General features: G+C 34.4%; 1 protein-coding gene across 6 annotated transcripts in view; it reads right to left on the reverse strand.

Moving 5' to 3' along the window:
* Positions 1-735: 735 nt before the first annotated feature.
* Positions 736-22,683, reverse strand: part of IMPA1 (inositol monophosphatase 1) — a 32,479-nt gene continuing 10,531 nt past the window's right edge. For all 6 annotated transcript variants that reach the window (XM_043976464.1, XM_043976465.1, XM_043976462.1 and 3 more), the window contains 8 exons: positions 19,157-19,225; positions 18,446-18,579; positions 16,629-16,733; positions 14,139-14,184; positions 11,611-11,719; positions 9,525-9,633; positions 3,575-3,726; positions 736-2,262 (listed from right to left, as the gene is read on the reverse strand). In XM_043976464.1, the coding sequence (XP_043832399.1) occupies positions 2,147-2,262; positions 3,575-3,726; positions 9,525-9,633; positions 11,611-11,719; positions 14,139-14,184; positions 16,629-16,733; positions 18,446-18,579; positions 19,157-19,225 (840 nt within the window). In that variant the 3' untranslated portion in view covers positions 736-2,146. The remainder of the gene's footprint in view (positions 2,263-3,574; positions 3,727-9,524; positions 9,634-11,610; positions 11,720-14,138; positions 14,185-16,628; positions 16,734-18,445; positions 18,580-19,156; positions 19,226-22,683) is intronic.

Genomic DNA, 22,683 nt, shown 5'->3' on the forward strand with positions numbered 1-22,683 from the left:
GCATCAAATAGTGTACAGCTAAAAGAGAGAAGGCTGAACAGAACTTTCTTTTAACAAGTTCTTCCTGAATGCAAAAACCAATCCTTTAAAATACAAGTATTTTCCTAGTGGTGCTATATGGTTGCAGATCTTGAAAAACCACAAAATCCAGTTTCTTCATTGTGAGTATTATAGATTTATATACAGATACACATAAATATCACTGATAAATATTTGTGATAATTGTTATTCGTCACTCTGATTTTCCTGACGTTTCAATGACCAGACAATGAATTAAAAAGTTATTCCAAAAAACACAGAAAAGTCACTATCTGATGGCTAAAGTGTTGAATCGTTTTAACTTTCAAAGTGCAAGCTGAATGCTAGTCAAAGGAGAAGCTATTTCATTAGCATCAAGTTATTTAATTAGAAGAAATTGGTTGTATAGTGGATGGTGGACAAAACATATGCTAATATGCTAATAGTCTAAGAGAAAAAAGGACTACAAAAAAGAGAAACAGGAAAAAGATTATAGTGTCAATCTCATTAACTGCAAGATTCAAAATATTTACATGATTTATTTTTTAAAAACTCCCATAAGAGTTGAATATATCTTTTAATAATTTCCTTGAGCATAGAAACTGTTTGGTTTTGTCTTTGTATTCCAGGAACCTAACAATGTGTTGTGCGAAATAGATGTTTAATAAATCTCATTGAACTGTTTAATTTTAATATCAATACTTTTTATTTATTCCACATTTGTAATATTTATAACTAAAACAAATTGAATTTAAAAAAACAAATCCGTCTTTGAATAATACAGTACATGATATTTTAAGTACTTATATCAGTCAACTGTACAAGCACAATAATTGTAATACTTATATTTTAGTATCACCTATTTAGCATAAAAGACAATGAATAGAACTCCCTACCTTGAACACTTTAAACATTTCTAATTTTACCAAATATGAAACACATACTAGGTTAACACAAAACTTCCATGTTCTATTCACAATTCAGGTTATGGTCTTGAATAAATTAATCCTTTTAAAATATGTATTAATCAGTGCAATTTTCCTTTTTACAAGTGGGAGAATAGAAGCCAAAGACTGCTCAGGAAAGTTGAAGCTATGTATGCTGCTGGAAGTGAAACAGAAGAACTACTTTTAGAAGACACCAAATAAGTCACTATGAGTCTACTCTATTTGCACTGCAATGTTTACAAAAACCACCAATATGACTAGAATCAGTCAAAATGACAAACTGGATAAAAGACTCTTTGGAAGATCAAAATGGCATCAAATATCTGGTCCAAGGGATTTTTTCTAATTTTTCTACTGTTTATTTCGGCATCCTTTAAACATATCTTGTCCTGGCAATCTGCAGGAAGACAGTCAACAAATAATTTAAAATAAATTCTCCCTATGACTGGCACAATTATCAAATAGTCACAAAAACGGTATTAATTTCAAATACCCCTAACTGAAATATGGTTATAAGCAATGATAAATATCTAGTCACTGAACAAATTCTCCTTAATAATAATTAGGCTTTGGTGCCAAATAAAGTCTATTCAACTCAATCCTTTCAGGAATTATTATGACTCTTAAATCATTGCCTTCAAAATAAGATTTAAGATCCATGTTGCATAAGACATTATGATCCAAGGAAGAAGTTAGTTTTTCAGTCTTACAACTCAATAAAATATGGCTTTTGTAATCCTAAGGTTTTTTTTTCTACAAAATTTTATTTTTAACGTAAGGGCATATAAGTATTTAAATATCAAGTTGACAGGATATTCTGAAGACCATATAACCAAAAGCTCCTCCACACAGTTTCTCTATTTCAATTGACTGAATAGTGAATATTTTTTATGAACTATATTTATTTTGGAGTTCTCTATCCTCCCTTCCATGTATTCATTCCCCCCAATAAAACCATTTAAAAGATTTAAAAGAATGCTTTTCTGTACTTTGCTGAGTAAGCAAATTCAAATTTTTATAATCTTGAAATCAAGGACAGTTTAAAATCAACTTTATACTTTTGAAAGAGGCACTACACATCTAAGCTCAACTTGCAGCTGGATTTGAGTGATTTGTTATCCCCAGGATATGACATAGGGAAAAGCAGTTTGAGATTAAATCATGCACTCAAACCATCTCAATTATTCTTCATCATCTCGCTGAAGAGGTATGAGCTGGATTTCTTTAGCAATTCTTTCTGCCAAGGCTCTGCTGCTTGCAGCAATTATTCTTCGTGACATCAAATCAAAAGGTCCCCCTAAAATCAAAATCAAGAACATCAATGAATCACATGCAGTACAGGAGGGCTCAAAATAAAATCAGGATACATACAGTACAATCCGTTACACACAGTGCTTCATGGCTTACTAAAATCTTAAAATCGCATAGCCTCGGGGGAAGCTAGGTGGCTCAGTGGATAAAGCACCTGCCCTGGATTCAAGAGGTCCTAAGTTCAAATCTGCCCTCAGACACTTGACACTTACTAGTTGTATGACTCTGGGAAAGTCACTTAACCCTCATTGCCCCGCCAAAAAAAAAAAAAATGCATAGCCTCCTATACACACATGGTGCTTAAGTGTTAGCATTAGATAAATGGTATTCCAAGACTTGCTTACTGTATCTGGTATAAACAAATGCCCTGTAAATATCCCATCCCAAAATCTGAAAAAGAGATTTATACAACCTTTTCAGTTCCTAGGTGTCCCAGGAAAACATGTATGACAAACTTCCACATCTCTGTATCTCTAATCCTTTCATTCTCTTGCTGACTCTTTTCCCCAACCTCTTAGCCACCTTTGACCCATATCATGACTTAACTTTTTTTAAAAATTACAGTTCATTAGCTCAAAACAGTTATTTGATTTCTACTGCCTTTTCTTTTCTGCAAAAAAAAATTTTAAACTAGAAAGGAAAGAGAAGAAGGGAGGTAAATGAAAGAGTTCAATTTACCAAATTCAAATAAAACATAGCTCCTCACAGCAACAACCTACCCAAAAGTGCTTTGGCAAAAACAAGTCTCTATGATCCCAGTGAAGTTAACCAAAAATCTCCTTATTGCTAACTGACACACACTATGAAAAGCACAGACATAAATCAGTGAATCAATTCAGAGCCATCCCTAGTTTCCCCACACACTTTTTGCTATTTTGGTTTTGTGAACAACTATAGAATTCACCAAGTTGTAAAAGCTGACTCAATCAGTCAATAAGCATTTATTAACCACTTATTATGTGTGAGGCACAGTCTAAGTGCTAAGGACACACACAAAAAAAGACAAAAATAGTTCCCACCCTCAAGGAAATCACATTCTAATGGGAAAAAACAAACAATTATAACATAAAGATATTTATAAGTAAAATAGACATAATCTCAAGGAAAGGAACTAATGGTGGGTAGGCAATGGGAATGGATCAAGAAAGGTCTCTTACAGAAGGTGGGATTTAAACTGTCATAAAAGAAGTCATCATTTAAAAACAGAAACAAAACAGTCAAGCATTTAAAAGGATTAGTGGATTATGGAAGTAGGCTCAGAAAACAGCCTAAAGGTTCTCTGCCACCAGATAATATACCTGTTACATCCAAAAGCACTCCACCAGCTTCAGTAACGATGACACCAGCTCCTGCCATATCCCAACAGTGAATGCCCATTTCATAATAGGCATCTGCTCCTCCACTTGCAACAAGGCACATATTTATTGCTGCTGTACCAACACCCCTTATCCTGAAACACAGTATTTTAAACAAAAATCACTAAGAAGAAAATACACCATTTAAGACTGTTCTCATTGTGCTCAGTTAACTTTACGGAGCACCACCAGAAACATCTGTTATCCATCCATCCATCCATCCATAGGATAATTAAGGCTAATATATCAAGAAAGATTAATAGTGTATTATTTCCTGATCCTGTGTATACATTCTACAAAAATAATGAAACACCACAAGTGTTAACCCTAACAAACTAAATTAGTTAATATACCTTAAAGAAATTTGGGACTATTAAAGTTTAAACTGGCAGCTAAATTGAAGAACAAACACACTTTGAGAAGTCAGGGAGATGAGCCCATTAGGTGTGACTGCTGCCTGATTGGCGCCAGGGGACAGAGATAACTCCAGAAGTCAAGACCACCACCTCATTTAAGCCTTCTCCCACCCTGCAAAGGGAACTTTCCATTGTCAGGTGGTCACCCCATCTACCATCTATAAAAGCTTTTTTCCTTTCTCCTGTTTGAGGAGATAGCTATCTCAGAGAATCCTGTCTCTGTGCCATCTCCCCTCAAGAGAAGTCAAAAACTTCTCTCTTGGTTCCTTTTCACTAAGCACCTAAATAAAAGATGATTTTATTCTAATTGGATTTGTACGATAGAGGGTATAATTCTTTAAAGAGGAATACCTAAGGACCCCCACCACAACCAATTTGCCCATGACATTAACATTTAACTAATGAGAATATATTACAAATATTACTATTAATACTACTATTAACCAGTCATAACAAATTGCTTATCAAAAATAAAAACATAATTTTAAAATCCCACTAATATAATGATTGTCAGTTGCCACATACTTTTAGATCTGTCAGACATGAAATGTTTAGCTCATTTTACTGCTACGTGAGAAACATATTGACAAACAATTACATATACTATGTGATCATATAATAAAATATAAATATGATCTTGGATTATAAGAAATGCCCCTACTTTAGACACTGAAAATCTTGGATTTATAATTAGAAAAAATAGCAAACTTTTAAAAACACGGTATCACAGGATCCGTCATCCTTGACTAAATTGTAGTATTATTCCAAGACAGAGGAAATAAAGATAAAATATCAAAGGGAGTAACTAATAAAATAAGGCTTTTTTTCATTTTGAGAAAATCTTAGAAACAAGGGTTATGTAGAATAGGAGGAGAGCAAATGTCATCAACATTTTGAGAAAAAAGGAGGTTGGGGAATACAAATAGAATTTGCAAACTATAAGCCTGCCTTGAATTCTTGACAAAAATCTAGAATTTATTAAAAGTATCAAATGCCCAAATGTCTATAAACAAATGCCCAAAACTTGAGGAAAAAAAATAATAGTCTTAAAACAAGAAGGCAAATTTGACATCTTATGTTAAATGGCATGAAATCCATTGCTGGATTTTGACATTGGATTGGTATATCTAATTCTAGCAATTCCCAAGTTTTGGGGTCTCATGGCCATTTTACATAAAAATTATTGAGGATCCAAAGAGCTTCTGTTTATGAGTTATATTTATAGATATTTACCATGTTAGAAATTAAAATTAATAATTTTTAAAATACTTATTAATTCACTTACAAATAACATCCAATTCACATGTCACCATAAAAACATATTTTTATTAAAAATAACTGTATTTTTAAAAAAAAAACTAGTGAAAAGAGTGGCATTATTTTGCAAATCTCTTCAATGCCTGTTTTAAAAGATGACAACTGGATTCTCATCTGGTTTTGAATGTAATCTATTGCAATATACTGTTATGGCTGAAGTCTATATAGAACATCCAGCCTCAGACAGATTTATAGTTGAAAAAGGAAGGAATATTTTAATAAGTAATAACATTTTACTATTATTATTAAAATATTTTTTACCTCATGGACCTCCCCCAAAAAAATCTTGGGGATGGAGTCCACAGACCACACTTTCAGAATAACTTTTTCCATCAGTAGCTCCAGAGATCATCATGCCTCCAGATAAGGTGATCACTTAAAATCTTGTCACCACACAGACTGACTTAGTTTTTAATACTCAACACCTTCTCTTTTCTCTCAGTAGCCTCTCCTTTATGACTGCAGGGCTAGGGGGTGAAGTGATAAACTCCTCCCAAAGTTTTCCTTTATATAGGACTTAGAACTTTCCAGGTAACTCTCCATTTTCCAGCATTGGCTGTGCTTGGTTTTGACTGCACAGAATCTGTCATTGGATACACTCTGTATAGTAGGGGTTGTTTTAGGCTATATAGCTCTTTAGACTACTGAAGCCCCTTCCAAATTCTTAAATGCTGTGTATTTGTGGATGGTTAATGACCATCTAGAAAGTCCTTCATCAACAACAGGTCAACAGGTCATACCAGAATGACCTCATTTCAACTTTTTACAGAGTTATTAGACTGCTGGATAAGGAAAATATGAAATATAATTTTACCTATATTTTAGCCAAGCATTTGGCCATCTCTTATGCTACCCTTCTGAATAAGAAGAAGACACGCAGGCTAGAAAACAGTACAATTGGTCTACTCAGAACTGACTGAATAACCAAGTGAAAAAGATGAGTTATTGCTGCCCTTATGAGGAGGTCTCCAGTAGAGTGCCTTAGGGATCAGTGGTTGATCCAGTGGTTTTTAACATGTTAAATAATGACCTGGATAAAAGCATAAATGACTACTTATCATATTTTAGATGACCCAAACTGTGAGAAAATAATTATTAATAATGGGGTTTTTGGGGGGACCCCCCCACTCGAAGGTTTCACCCAGGACCTTTAGTTGGGCTCTTTCAGAGCCAGCCCAAAGGTACAACAGAGATCAGACTAGCTCAGTGAAGTAGCGATTAAAACCACACCTATCTGAAATTGCCTTTGAACTCAGGGGTTCTGTCTTTGCACTAGACCCTGATCATCACAGTAGAGCTCATTTTAATTTGGACCACCCCCAGGTCACGTCAACCAATGGAATTGAATGATTCTAGCCAATTAGCTTTGATAAGTGTGTAAGAGCCAACTCTATGGAAGGAGGAAGGAGACTGGACCACAGAAGGCTTTCTCTCTTGCTCCTAGGACTCTCTTGAAGTAGCCACTTGCCCTCTCCTCTCCCTCTTGGAAAAATGTGGTGGGTATGTAACTGTTCAGGCTTTTAAGGCCTGAAACTAGTGGGGGAGTCAGGCAGTCACTTGGTCAATACTTTATTAATATGTGATCTTAATTAATAATAAATGCCTACTGCCCAAACTGGTATAATAGCATTTAATTTATAAGTAGCAACATTTTTAGAAATCCCAGCCTAGTTCCCCAATAATTTAGACAGAAACAGACTAGTCCCACAATATTTCAAATAACACACAAATTTAGGAGAGAAAATTAATCTATTTGATATTAGAGTCAAGTTCCAAAAGGATCTTAAGAAACTACAACATGTGTCAAAGTTGATAAGATAAAACTGAATAGTGATAAAAATTTTTTAGCCTTATAATTGAATTTTTAAAAACCATATAAGCAATAACATAAGGGAGTTATGGCTAAATAGCCATAAAAATGAAAATAATATGGAGTTTGAGTAGACTGCAAACTCCAAACAAATAGTCTGATAAAGCAGCTCTAAAAGGCATGCTCTAAGTCAGCTCTGGGAGGGACAATGTGGCCAGAAAGAGGGATGTAATAGATGGTGCTATTGTGTTTTGTCTTCATCAAAGGACATATGTAGTACTGTTTTCAGTTTGGGGTTCTATATCTTAGGAAGCTAGTTAGCTAGCAACAGCTTGCATTTGGATAGTGCTTTCTATGTACACACACTATACTAATTGCTTTACAAATATTACCTCATTTAATCCTCATCACAACTCTGGGAGGTAGGTGCTATTATATTATTCCCATTTTAGAGCTGAGGAAAGTAAGGCAAGCAGAGGTTAAGTGACTTGCCCACGGTTCTGAGGTTGGATTTGAAGCAAATTCTTCCTGACTCCAGGCCCAGCACTTCACCAACAGTGACACCTAGCTGCCTAAAACACTGATAAACTGGGGAGTATTAAAAAAAAAAAAGAGTGACCAGGACAGTAAAAGGCCTCAAGGCCATGTCACATAAAAATCACTTGAAGGACAGAATATGCTTATATTAGAGACAAGAAAAAAAAGGATGTGACAGTGATCTTCAAGTTCTTGAAAAACTACTAGAATGAAAAGAGATTGGGCTTGTTCTGCTTGGCTCCAAATGATAGAACTAGTAACCATGAAAACTATTTAACAACTAAAGCTATTAAATGAGAATGGGCTGCCTGCAAATAATACATGTAAAGTGCACTGCAAACCTTAAAGTGATTTTAAAAAATGCTAGTCATGGGGGCAGCTAGGTGGCGCAGTGGATAGAGCACCATCCCTGGAGTCAGGAGGACCTGAGTTCAAATCCAGCCTCAGACACTTAACACTTACTAGCTCTGTGACCCTGGGCAAGTCACTTAACCCCAATTGCCTCACCAAAAAAATTAAAATTAAATTAAAAAAATAAAAAATGCTAGTCATTATTATCATTATCTTCATTGGAGGTCTTCAGTAAAAAGTGGGATGACCATTTGTTAGGTATGTTGGAGAGGGGATTCTTTTCAGATGTGGTTTGAACTTGATGGTCTCATAGTTGCCTTTCTTTCAATTGCTGAGATTCTCTGATTCTAAATACACTCCAAAAACTGTTGCACCAAAGGATCCAGAAGAATTGAGAATGCTACTTTGCCGTACTATGTGGGGAAGTGATATGCCTTTTAAACAAATTCAAGCACTAAAACTGAACAATTGTCCTATCTTCTCTTGGTCCCAGAATTCATACTTCTGTGTAAAAAGTCAGGAGTTGAAATACTTTGCTCTATTATAATACTTTGGAGGTCAGAGTAAAGTGGCTACAGAAGCCATTACTTTGGATTTCCTGATTCGTAAAAGAAGGTGTTTGCACATTTATGCTATACAAAGTTTTTTTCCTCACAAGAATCTGGTGAGATAGATCATTTTATTGTTACCACTATTTTAAAGATAAGAAAACTGATGTCTAGGAAAGTGAGTTCTCCCTGTAACTAGTTCTCTAAGCTTTAGTTGTCTTATAATATTAATGATCTGAAATAGATCAGTGACCTAAAAACCAAGACTTTTAGCTTCCACTGAGCTTCTTGAAATCCCTCAAAGTAAATTATATACAAATAAATATGTAATCAGGTGGTCTAATCTTTGTAGGCACTACTTTGTAAGTACTACTGTGCAAGTAAACAACTACTAGTAGCTGTGAAAACAAACAAATTTCTATATTTAAAACAAACATGTAGATTGAATTGGCCCTGGACTATAAGATCTCAAAGTTCCCTTACAATCTAGAATTTGGAAAGTTGGGAAAAAATCAACAATCACATTAACCTGTAGTTATTCCATAATTTCATTTCTGCATCAACTCTAAAGAAGTTGTCAGGAGCCATAATGGATGAAGTAGTTAGTTTTCTTAACAGCAGTTATTATATTAAATTTTGAGAGCCCTGAATCCTAAATAAAGCTACAATTTACTTGAAATAATATTTTTAAAAGCTTTTGCCTTTGAATTATTCAAGGAAAATTTCCATAACTGTTCAAATATTAGTTTTCAACTTTTTCTCCACATGAACATTCTAAGATGACTGAATAAGAATTAAACCACATTTTAGGCTTTAGAATGTTGAGACCTACAGTTTCTGAAAAAATATTCCATTTTTTATTCTAAAATATCATAATTCTCTGAATTTTTCAGTAGAAGATGAGAACAGCTTACCCATGAATAGGAATACAAAGAAGTCTCTCCATGTTTGAAAGAATAATTTTTACAATCTCTGGTTCTCGGCTAGATCCCAATTCTGTCACCAAAAGAGATTTAGTAATATCTAAAAGAAAGAAAAATAGATTAACATTAGAAACTTGAAATTTCATTAACTTGAACTTGCAACAAAACACAATAATCCATTTGCAATTCAGACTAATTCATCAGTCCCTCTACACTTTTTTTCCATTAAACACGTTTGCATTTCAGCCTACAAACCTCTTTCGTTTTTAACAGATGACTAATCAACATGTTATAGGATATCCATTACCTTATGGAATAGCAGGGGCTACAAAGGCTAGAATGATGATTCATTTTAGATTTAAGATTGGATTTATGTTCAATATTTCTAGGTTTATATTTTTATATAACACAATACCAATGTATCCAACTAGTATTTTAAATAATAAGAATTTGGAAATTAATTCTGCAGAAAGGAGTATACTTTTATAAAGTCATTAAAATTAGCTAAAGTAAATGTCATGCAAGGTCAATCAGAATATCCATTCTTCCCAGAGGCAGGACTCAGGGTGATCTAGGATTTTCTTGGCCCCCATGAGCACTGAGCAAGCATTAACCACATAACAATTATAACCATTCTAAATCCCTTGTAGTTGACACAAATAGAGGCTTTCTGTTCTTGGGATAACTCAATGAAATCAAGACATCATGGGGGGCAACTAGGTGGCGCAATGGATAAAGAACCGGCCCTGGATTCAGAAACACCTGTGTTCAAATCCAGCCTCAGACACTTGACACTTATTAGCTGTGTGACCCTGATAAAGTCACTTAACCCTCATCTCCCCCCAACCCCCCCCCAAAAGGCATAATCATGGATGCTTGGTCCGTATAATTCCCAAAAGGAGTCTAGCTTCCCATGGACTCCTTAAAAGGTACCAGGATACAACCCACTTATCTATGTAGATAGATCTTCAGGTGGAAAACAAGCCAATACTTTGAACCAGAACATATTGAACTTTTATGCTTTAAAGTGCTAAACTATGCATAAATATATATTTCCCATAAAAAAGCAATATGGGACTTTTTAAAAAATTAAATTAGGATCATAGATTTAAAGCTGTTGGGATCTAATATAAATTTAAAGCTTTCAGATCCATCTAACCCAACATCATCACTCTATAGATGAGAAAACTGAAGCTCAAAGAAATAAAGTAGTTTGTCCAAGGTCACACAAGTATTAAACTACAGAGATAGGATTTGGACTTCAAATCCAGTGTTTTTTCCATTGCAGTGCTTTTGAGTCACACAGGCTGGGGCAATTCCAAATCATATTTGCTTTCTCTCTTTCCATGATGGTTATTAAAAGCTGAGCCACAGCTAGAAATAGGAAAAGGAAAAAATACCAAAACACTGGAAAGAAATCAATAATCTTATACCACAGTATCCCCTTGCACACATTCACACAGTTCATCACTGATGAATAGAATACACCTCCCCCAGTCTTTGCCAGCCCTTGGCTGAAATCCTCGTTCTTCAAAGCCCAGTTCTGGTACCATCACTGCTGTTTCATTATTATCTTTGTATCCCCCAGCAATAAGCCCAGTGGCTGGCACATAATAGGTGCCTGATAATGCCTGTTGATTGAGCTATCCCTGATTTCACTATCTGAAAATAATCTCTCTCTTTTCAAATGTTCGTACAGTACTTTGACTAGATTTCTGCTTTGTCTTTATTACATTTTACTCTGTATTGTATTTACTTGATTTTATATGTATACACACATATATATGTATATGTACATACATATACATGCATAATACACATATATACCTATACATACACACACCCCCATATATATATCTTTTTCCCTCATTAGACTACAGAAGTTTCTTGTGGGCAGGAATCATGTCACTTTCATTTTTTATTCCTAGCTTCTAGCAAAACTTTGTACATAGCTGCAATAATGTTTATTGGACTATATCATTTGGATAATTCAAAATATAATAAAAGTAATTCAAAGCCTTCTGAATAATTCATAATCATCTATTTTCTACCACCAAAAATGACTTAATAAACTTACCTTCTTGTCCTGACACCTGAAGTTTTTGATCATTGCAAAAAGCCCCTTTTCCCTTCCTGCCAGTATACATTTTATCTTCTATACAACTGTATACAACTCCAAATTCCATCTACAGAAGACAAACAATTACAAAAGTATAACACTGAACTCAGTATATTATTCTTAAGGAAATCTTCAGTAGCAAGAGAATATGTTTACATAATTTACATAATTATTTTGATGACCTGACCAGTGATTTCACTGGTATAGAAAACTCCTGTAGATTTGTTTTTTACTTTATTTTTCTTGTGTTACTTTTTTGGGGCTTTTTGTTCTTTTACAACATGGCTAATACAATATATATCAAATTGCTTGCCTTCTCAAGAAGGGGGGAAAGACAGGAAGGATAAAGAAAATTTACAACTCAAACTTAATTTTTTAAAAAATTGTACATGTTAATTGGAAAATATTTAACAAAATTTTTTTAAAGTATATTTTTTTAAAAGAAAAGGAAAAAAAGGAAACTCCTACCAATTCAGAAGAAGCAGTACTGCCTGGGGGCACTAAGAGGTTAAGTAACTTGCCCAGGGTCACACAGGTACAGTCAAATGAAGGACTTTAACTCTGGCCTTTTTTATGCCCACCACAGCACTTCATTCACCATTTCATGCTGCCATGTGTTAACTTAAATAAAATAATTTGGTTAAATGACTTAATAATTCTGAGTCTGAAAAGATCTTAAGGTCATTTAGTTCCAGATATGAAAATAAAATTTAAAACCTCCACCTATTCCAAAACTCCTTACTGCCTTCCTAGAAAGTGCCCTCTCCTACCTCCTTCCCTCACTTTCTTTCTGCCCCTTGGCTCCCTATAAACTGAGAAGTTGAGCAGAGAAGGTCTTCTCTTATCTGTGATTCCAATCTGGAAGTTTACCCCACCACACACATATTACTTTTATAAGTCAAGCTCCCTGGCTTAAACAAGTTATAGAAATTTCCTTAAGTTTCCTTCAGTCTTCCTACCTAGACCAATAATTAATATGTAAAAGTTGGCCATAACTTTAATCAGTCAGTGTATATTCATTGAGAACCTATTATTTGTGGGTGATCTCCCTCATTAGAAAGGAAGCTCCTTGAGAGCAGGGATTTTTTTTGTGTCTCCTCCCCCCAACCCCCACCAGATTAGCTCAGTACCTAGTATATAGCAGGAGTTTAATAAATGCTCACTGACTAATTTAAGTACTATATATGCTAGGTTATAAGGAGAATAAATAGGAATTCTAAGGAGCCGTATTAATGTTAGGAGTTTACTGCCTATCTGAGGAATTAATAAAGGGGACCTGAGAGGAATAATCTGTAATAATCTATGTACAGATTGATAAAAGATCTCCTCTACAATATATCCTGTTTACTGCCACCAGAATGATATTCCTAAAATAGTAATTTACTCATGTCAGTTTCTTGTTCAAAAATCTCCAACAATTCCCCATCCCCAGAATATAAACCTCAAACTCCTTAACTTTCTAACAAGCTAAAAGAGGCAGTGTAGTAGACACACTGTAAAACACAGTAAAATTGGAGTCAAAGTACCTAGGCTCAAATCTCAGCTCTGTCAAGAGGCAAATCACTTAATAGCTCTGAAACTTCAGTTTCTTTATTTATAAACTGAGGTGGTTGGACTAGATGACCTCTAAGATCCCTTTTAACCCTGTCTATTCTCCCTACCATATCTTACTTTTTTCTCTCATTAGCCTTCTATATAAACTATATAAACTCTCTATTCCTGCCAAACTATTCTAGTGTCCATCCTGTGACCACAACTTTTATTTTTCTACCTTTGTGCCCTTATTCCTCATCTCTTTTTTGTTCCCTAAATACTGTCCCCACTTCTCCTATTCAAATCCTATACAATTCAAATAGCATTTCCTCCATGACCTCGTCCTTAATTATCCTAGACTACTTCACCTCCATCTGAATTCTTGTATCTACAATCTCCTATTCCTATTTTATTACATAGTGCTTTGTATTTGAATATATGTATTATCTCCTTACTTAATATAAATTTCTGGTAAGCAGGGGCCAGGTCTTATATTTCTTTTGTACGCTCATTAGACTTTGTAGGTAACAAATGCACAAAGAATATCTGTAGATTAATCTAGTGATGAAGGCCTAACAAAAGTTAATTTCAATGTTTCATAATACTACCTTGTCAGGAAATCCTTTATATCTATTCAAAATCTATCAAGTTTCCTCTTAAGTCAATCCTTCGTTATCTTTGTTTAAGTAGCTCTCATTTACAAAACCAAATAAAAATGTTTTACATTAAGCAAAGAGTCCATACATTTTTCTTAGAGCTCATTAAAACATTTGAAAACTAATTCTAATTTTCTTCAATGCCAAAATATGTAATAACAATTAAAACTTATTTTCATTTATAATACATTAGCCCAAATTTAACTGCAGTAAAATTCAGACATCTTTTCCCAAGAAAATAATAATACACAATTCAAGACAGCTTTCAATGCCTATAAATTTAAAATACCTACATACCTTTTTTCCCACAACAAAGCCAATGGAAACAGCTACAAATGGAAATCTTTAAAAATAAAAACAAGAAAGATAACAAATATTTCAAATAAGTAAGATATTTTTGTCAGACCTTTTTTCAAGACTATGCACAACTCTATGCTGACAGCTTCAAATAATACAGAAAAAAGACAAAATATTACGTGCTTTTTTTACAGTGTGATACAATGTTTATCAATAACCTTTTAATTGTATTTTGAAATGACCTAATAAATTTGGGAACATACTTCTATGTATAGTCTTGATCTACTATGACTTTATTTAAAATTAAAAGCTAATTTTTCTTTATCTGCTTCTCAGAACTACTGAATTTTTAAAAACTAATTCTTTCCAAGTATCTCCAAGATGATGTATATTAAGTATAAATGAGAGGTGATGAGCTAGAGGTAAAGAATGAAATATACATTTTCAGGAATGTCTAACGTGTGGATTCCTTTTACCTGACTATACTCATCTATCACAAAGGAGAGCTTTTAAGATTTTGAGGAGGAAAAAAAGGAGGCAGAGATGGTTTCCAAGAAAAGAAAAATATCAAACATATTTCAAATTTACAGAAAAGAATAAAAGAAATTTCAGAAGGAGATAAAGACAAGCACAGAAGTTTGAGAACTACCTTTTGAATTGGTTGAACACAACAGAGATTCACAATTTCATACACAATCCTCTTTTTCTGCTTCTTTGTATATGAAAGTGATTATGTTTGTTAAGTTCATAGTAACAAAATGCATATATCCTTTGAGCCAGCAATACCACTATTAGGTCTATTTCCCAACGTGATGAGGGAAAAAAGAAAAGAACCTAGGTATATTCACCTCCAGAGAAAGAACTGATAGAAAGTATGTATAGTGTGGGTACGTACATATATGTACATATGTGTACATACACACACACACACACACCCTGTGTCAATGGTGACCTTCTCTAGTATGGGGTTGGGAAGGAGGAAAGTAAGGAAGAAGACAGCTTGGAACTTAAAATATAAAAAAAATAAAATATTTTTTTAAATGACTGAAAAGATCACTAAAAGGAAATCACTCTCTAAGGTGAAAACTTTATCTCATATTTCACAGAAAAAAAAAATGAGGCTATTCATTATGAACTCCTTCCTCCTCATCTCACATCACTCAGAAGCCTTCTATCACTCTCTTCCTTCACCCTTGTCTCACATGATAAAGTGGTCTTACTCCTTACCAAGGCTTACCCTTCTGTTTGCTCAAGTGATCCCATTCCATCTCATCTCCTCCAATAGATTGTCCCTTCTCTCATGCCCACTCTTTCCCTTATTTTCAATTTCTCCCTCTCTTATAGGCTCATTTTCTACTGCCTATAAAGATGTCCATGACTCCCCTATCCTGAAAAAAACTCTCATTTGATCCTTCTGTCCTTTTTAACTATCATCCTATATCTCTTCTGCCCTTTGTAGCTAAACTCCCCCAAAACACCACCTACAATGGGTGCTTCCACATTCCTCTCACTCTCTTGTAACCCTTACAATCTGGTTTCCAATATTATCATTCCACTTAAATGGCTCTCTTCAAAGTTACTTTTAGTTGCCAAATCCAATGGGCTTTTCTCAATCCTCATTCTCCTTGACTTCTCTGTAGTTTTTGACACTGCTGATCACTCACTCTTCCCTGTTGCTGGAATACCCAGATACCCAGAAGAGGGTTGCATCTGATAGGCCTAGTTGTCCCTCACAGTATATGGTACTCTCTATATGCTGTTTCACTTGATGAGCTCATCAACACCAGTGGACTCAATTATTGTTCCTGTGCAGATGATTCTCAAATCTTTATTGTAATTTTACATCTCAAAACAAAAGACTTCTTTTTACATTCTAGCAAAGCCACAACATTAGTACTCAATACCAGGTATTTAACATAACCCAGATTTAGGATTAACATTGAACTTTGTTGAAAAAAACTGCTGCTGGCTTTGCTGAACCAAAATGTTCAAATCTATTTTACAGATTCTGTGTCTTTTCTCACTACCCACTTCTGCATATGCATTCTAATCCCCTAATCTCTCAGCAGACCCTGAAATTTTGAGAGGCTTTGTTCCATATTTATATTTCATTTGGTTCTAGGAAGGAATCTGGGACAGCCAGGTGACAAACCAGACAATTTGGTGACAAATACAACAGCTTTATAACCCTAATAACTACATTCCTGATTGAGAATTAATTGAGAAAATCAAAGAGTATTTATTAAAAACAATGTTAAACATTGTTGTGTAAAAGTTGGCTATTTTTTGAAAAAGCTTAAATGAGATAGTGATATTTTTAAATGGTAAAATATTAAAAATTTGAGAATTCTAAAACAAAAATCCCAAAAGCATACAACACAAAAAATAATTAAAACAATAAAAAATAAATAGCTGATACCATATAGAACCTATGCTTACAAAGCCCTTTATATTCATTAATTCATTTGATTCTCAAAGAGTCATACATACTTATGAACGAAGTTAGTAGTTCCATCAACAGGATCAATTATCCATGTGGGATTATCGGTCAAGACACCGTATTCCCCAGCAGCCACTGATTCCTCACCAATGAAACTAAAAGATAAGAATAGCAAGTTACCAAGTTCACTTTACTTTCATGTTCCTAAACACGTTTCACAAACTCAACTGTCTGCTCTCACAGTATCTCATAAACTTAGAATCACAGATTTAGAACTGGAATTGGCATCTAGTTCAATGTCTAAATTTTCCAAAAGACTAAACGGAGGCCTGAGAGGAGAGATAACTTGCTTACTGTCAAACAGGACTTTGAACCCAATCCCTCTGCCTTCAGTCTCCTCTGTTATTGCTTCCCTTTATTTCTGAAAGATCTGCAAGGACACAGATCTGATTCTGTGTTGGTCCAAATTCTCACACAGACAGCAAGACTCACAATATAAATGCAAAGTTAAGGTGAGTCGGAGTTCAAGAAGCTGAAAAGTGCATTGGGTACAAAGAAGAAAATATAAAGAACATTAAAAACACAGGAACAAGAATCAGCCTGAAATCAAACCAACCACTCAAGTTACTGTGCGTATGACACTTGGCCTTGATTTGTCTAAAATAAGAAGGTATCTTAAGTAAATAACTGTGTGCCCTCGGTCAGTGGTGTCTCTGACCTTCCTTTTCTACTTTTTTTCAATTCAGCAGCATTCATTTCACCTGGAGAAAGCTTGGCACAGGGTTACCTTTCAGTGACATGAAGACAGGATATAATGATCTGACGGTGGGCAAAGGGAGACTAACATTTAATACACAGGGGGACACTTAGATAAATGCAAAGGAAAGATCCAGGCAAAGTGCTATGAGAAATCTGGGGACTGAATCATGTAGCTAATTAATATAATTATCCTAGGCAAGTCACTTCACCTCTGGCCTCAAGTTTCCTCATCCTTAAAACGAGGGAGTTGCACCAGAAGCCTCTCAGGTCTCTTCCAGCTAATTCTCTGATCCTTTTTTAAAATGTCTTCTTCCCAGCTGCTACTAGATTTTGTTCTGGTATCCCCAGAGCCTAGCCTTCCCTGGAACACAATAAGTACTTAATAAATGTCTGCTGATTGATAGATAAGGCTATAGTTTTTGTTCATTCAAAAAGGCAGCTAAGAGTAGACATTGGTAAAGGAAACCAAGGCTTGAATCCCTAGCACAGGGGTAACGGTTTGCTCTTCTCTCTCACTCGTGAAGCCAATCCCTTCTACCTGCAAGTCAAGTCTTCCTGCCTTGATTTGAAATTCATCTCCCTCCTCCCTAATAGCTTCAACTTTCCCCTCTCCCTCCCTCCTTCCCTCCCCCCCCCCCATCTCTTGTCTTTTTCTCCAGGCCACCCCACCAACTCACCTTTGCCCCACAAACCCTCCAATTGTCCATATCAACCTTCCAGTTTCTACCATGGGTCATAGACATACTGGTCTTGTATTAAATTATGTTACATGGCAAATAATATGATAGCAAAGTTCCAATGGAGAGGCCACACAACCTAATGGATAGAAAGTTGGCCTAGGAGTCAAGGTGACCTGGGCTCAAATCCCACCTCTCCACATACTGGCCGTGAGGCCCTGGGTAGGTCATTTAACCACTCACCCCAAATAACACTCTAAGAGTATAAGTGGAAAAGTGGCTTCCAATCTGCATTGGCACAAGGAACCTCCTCACTAGAGCTCTCAATATACAACCAAAAAAAGTTCCAATGAATGTAATTATGCCTCCACCTGTTTCTATTCCTACATTATTGATACTCTGTATTTCTATACTTGAAACTGAAGGAATACCTGTGAGAAGGAAACCTCTCCTTTATGGCAGAAAGCATCATTTTTTCAACTTTTTGGTCAGTGGCTGTAACCAAATCTGCTGGAGAACTCTTCATCATGACAGCCATCTCATTTTTTAAAGCTTCCCGAATCACCTAAAAAGATTATTTTTAGTAAACACATGGAAAAAAGGATGATCTTAAAACCAGACCAAAAACAAAAACCAAAAAAACCCAACAAATAATATGAAGCATGAAAGTAATACTTAACAATACCCTCAGTAATCAGACCTTAATTTACATAAAAGTAGCCTTCAGAAATCATGGAAAGGTTATAGCTGAAAGGAAGCTTAAAGATGAGGTGACCACTTCCCTCATTTTAAAGATGATGAAACTGAGGTCTAGGGAAAAGTAATTTACCAAGGCACATGGCTAATTAGTGGAAGAGTTAAGACCAGAAAATCACATCATCTGATTATTAATGCAGGCTCTTTCCAAGGCACAATAATTACAAATTCATAAGCTTACAAAACTGAGTCCTTTTTTAGACTCAATTGTCATCTTTTCATATATAGTAGTGGTATTTTTTAATCCAGGAAGTAGAGCATTTATTATTTTGAATATTGCAAGTGATATTTAGCCAAAAGAAAAGTGAATTTCATTAATTTTTTGTTTCATTTAAAATAATAGGATAAAATTGTGTATCCACCCATGAATATATGACCCAATTTACCTCTCCAGCTTTTCTTGCTAGGGATATTGCATAATCCATGCATTCTTGCCAAGGATCGGCCATCTTCTCCTGTATATATTTAAAAATAGTAGGTAAAATAGCTACAAATTCCCAAAAGTCCTAATCCTAGCTGAAGAATACGCTGTTCAAAAGTTAGCCCCAACAGCATCCTTTGATTTCAGACTCATCACCTTCCCCAACTAGGAATTCATAAATTTTAAGATACCTTCTATATTCATGTTACTTTAAAGATTACATAATTCAACTCCCTAATTTTACAGTTTAGGTAACAGAGGGCTAGAGAGGTAGAGTGACTTGCTAGGATGGAGCAAAATCAGAATATTTTTTCTACTACTCAATGATGCTTGATCAAGTTCAAGGGTTTACTGAGATTTTTTGGAAATTTATTATTTATTTTTGACTTTTTAAAAAAAATTCGAGTTCCAAATTCTTTCCTTCCATCCAGTCCCTCCCTCACCCATTGAAAAAGCAAGCAATATATAGATTATACAAGTGAAATCATGCAAAACATATTTCTATATTAGCCATATTGAAAAAAGCAAGAAATATTTTAAAAGTGAAAAATATTTCAATTTGCACTCAAGAATTCACAAGTTTTCTCTTTATATATGGATAGCATTTTTCATCATGAATCATTTGTAATTGTCTTAGATTATAATACTGATAAGAGTAGCTAAGTCTTTCACATTTGATCATTACAATATTGCTATTACTTTGTACAATTATCTGGTTCTACTTACTTTACTCTGCATCAGTTCATATACATCTTCCCAGGTTTTCCTGAAATCATTCTGGTTATCATTTCTTACAACACAATAGAATTCCATTATGATCATATACCACAACTTGTCCAGCCATTCCACAACTGGTAGGCATCCCTTCAATTTCCAATTCTTTGCCACCACAAAGAATTGGTTTAAGTATTTTTGTACATGAATCCTTTTCCTTTTTCTTTAATCTCTTTGGAATACAGATCTAGTAGTGATATTGCTGGGTCATTGGCTTTGGAGCACAGTTCTAAATTATTCTTTAGAATTGTTAGACCATTCACAACTCCACCAACAGTGCATTAGTGTCCCTCCTTTTGTACATCCTCTCCAGCATTTGTCATTTTTCTTTTGTGTCATGTGAGCCAATGTGAAAGGTGAGAACACAGAGGTGTTTTGATTTGCATTTCTCTAATCAATAGTGATTTAGTTTTTCACTGACCATAACTCATTTCTTCTTCTGAAAGTGCCTTTGACCACTTTGGGGAATGGCAATTATTATAAATTTGACTCAGTTCCCTATACATTTGAAATACAATGCCTTTATTAGAGAAACTTGCTCTAAAAATTACCAGTTTCCTGCTTTTCTTTTAATTTTGGCTGCCCTGATTTTGTTTGTGCAAAAGCTTATTTTCACATAATCAAAATTATCCATTATACTTCCCATGACCCCACCTTTTGTTTGATCATTAAGTCTCCCCTTATCCATAGATCTGACAGGTAAATTTTTGCATGCTTCCGTAATTTTACTTTTTATGTTTAAATGATGTACCCATTTTGGTATATTAGGTAAGATGTTGTTCTATGCCTATTTCTGACTGCTTTCCAGTTTCCCCAGAAATTATTGTCAAATATTGAGTTCTTCCCCAAAAAGTTTGGATCTGGGGGCTTATCAAACACTAGATTACTCTACTAAACTTACTATAGTAAATATACCTAATGTATTCTATTGTTTTGATTACTGCTTTGCAATATAGTTTGAAATCTGGTAACATTAGGCCACCTTCCTTCATGGTTTTTTGTTTGTTTGTTTTTCCCTTTTTCATTGAATCCCTTGATATTCTTGAGCTTTTGCTCTTCCAGGAAGAATTTTGTAAATTTTTCCAGATTTACAAAATAATTCTTTGGTACTTTGACTGGTATGGCACTGAATAAGTAAACAAATTTAGGTGAAATTGTCATTTTTTTTTTACATTGGCTTAGCCTACCTATGAGCAATTAATACTCCAGTTGTTTAGATATGTCTTATGAAATATTTTATAATAATGTTCAAAAGAGTTCCTGGGTTTGCCTTGGTAGGTAGACTCCCAAGTATTTTATACAGCCTGCAGTTTTTTTAAATGGAATTTCTCTTTTTATATCTTTCTGCTGGGTTTTGTTGATAATATAGAGAAATGTTGATGACTAATGTGCATTTATTTTACATCCTGCAACTTTGCTTAAGCCACTAATTGCTTCAGTTAAATTTTAGTTGATTCTCTAGTTTTTTAAGTATACCATCATATCATCTGCAAAGAATGATGGTTTTATTTCCTCATTGCCTATTTTTATTTCAATTTCTTTTTCTTGTCTCATTGCTATAGTTAGCATTTCCTATACAATACTGAATAGTGATATAATGAACAGCCTTGCTTCACCCCTGATCTTACTGGGAAGGCTCCTAACTTATCCTCATTACAGATAACACCTGCTCTTGGTTTTAGAGAGATACTCCTTAAGAAATGCTATGCTTTCTAGTATTTTTTAATGGGAATGGGAGTTGTATTTTGTCAAAAGATTGTTCTGCATCTATTGAGATAATGATTGGGGGGGGGGGGGTTGTCGTTGTTATTGATGCGGTCAATTACACAAATACAGAACCAGCCCTACATTCCTGGTATAAATCCCACCTGGACAGAGTGTATAAACTTTTTAATATATTGCTGTAATTTCCTTGCTAGTATTTTATTTCATTTTTTACATCAATTTTCATTAAGGAAACTGGCCTATAGTTTTCTTTAGCTTTTGTTCTCCCTGGCTTGGATATCAAAATGATATTTCTATCACACAAGGAGTTTGGCAGAACTCCTTCTTTACTTATCTTTTCAGTTTATGTATTATTAGAATTGATTGTTCTTTAATATATCCATCTGATCCTAAGGATTTTTTCTTGAGGAACACATTTATAACTTCATCAACTTTCTTTTCTAAAATAGGATTATTTAAGTATTCTATTTTCTCTTCTATGAATCTGGGAAATTTATATTTTTGTAAATATTCATCCATTTCACTTAATCAGTTTTATTGGCATATAGTTGAGCAAAATAACTCCTAATGATTGCTTTATTTCATCTTCATTGGTGGTGCATTCAGCTTTTTCATTTTTTATATTGGTAACTTGGTTTTCTTCTTTTTTTAATTCAATTTAACCAATGTTTGTCTATTTTATTTTTTTTAATCTTTAGGATCAGATTTAGTGTCCAATTCATTTTTTCTGAATATTTTATTTTTCCCAATTACATATAAAAACTATGTTTTTCATTTTTTTAAAATTTGAGCTCAAGATTTTCTCCCTCCCTCTAACCCCTCGCCCTTCCCTGAGACAGAAAGCAATTTGATATGTCATACATATGCAATCATGTAAAACATATTTCCATATTAGTCATGTTGTGAAAAAGACAAAATAAAACGTGAAAAAACTAAAGAAAGTGAAAAATAGTATGCTTCGATCTGCATTCAGACTCCATCAGTTCTTTCTCT

Source organism: Dromiciops gliroides, chromosome 1, assembly GCF_019393635.1.
Source record: "Dromiciops gliroides isolate mDroGli1 chromosome 1, mDroGli1.pri, whole genome shotgun sequence".
NCBI classification, from domain to species: Eukaryota; Metazoa; Chordata; class Mammalia; order Microbiotheria; family Microbiotheriidae; genus Dromiciops; species Dromiciops gliroides.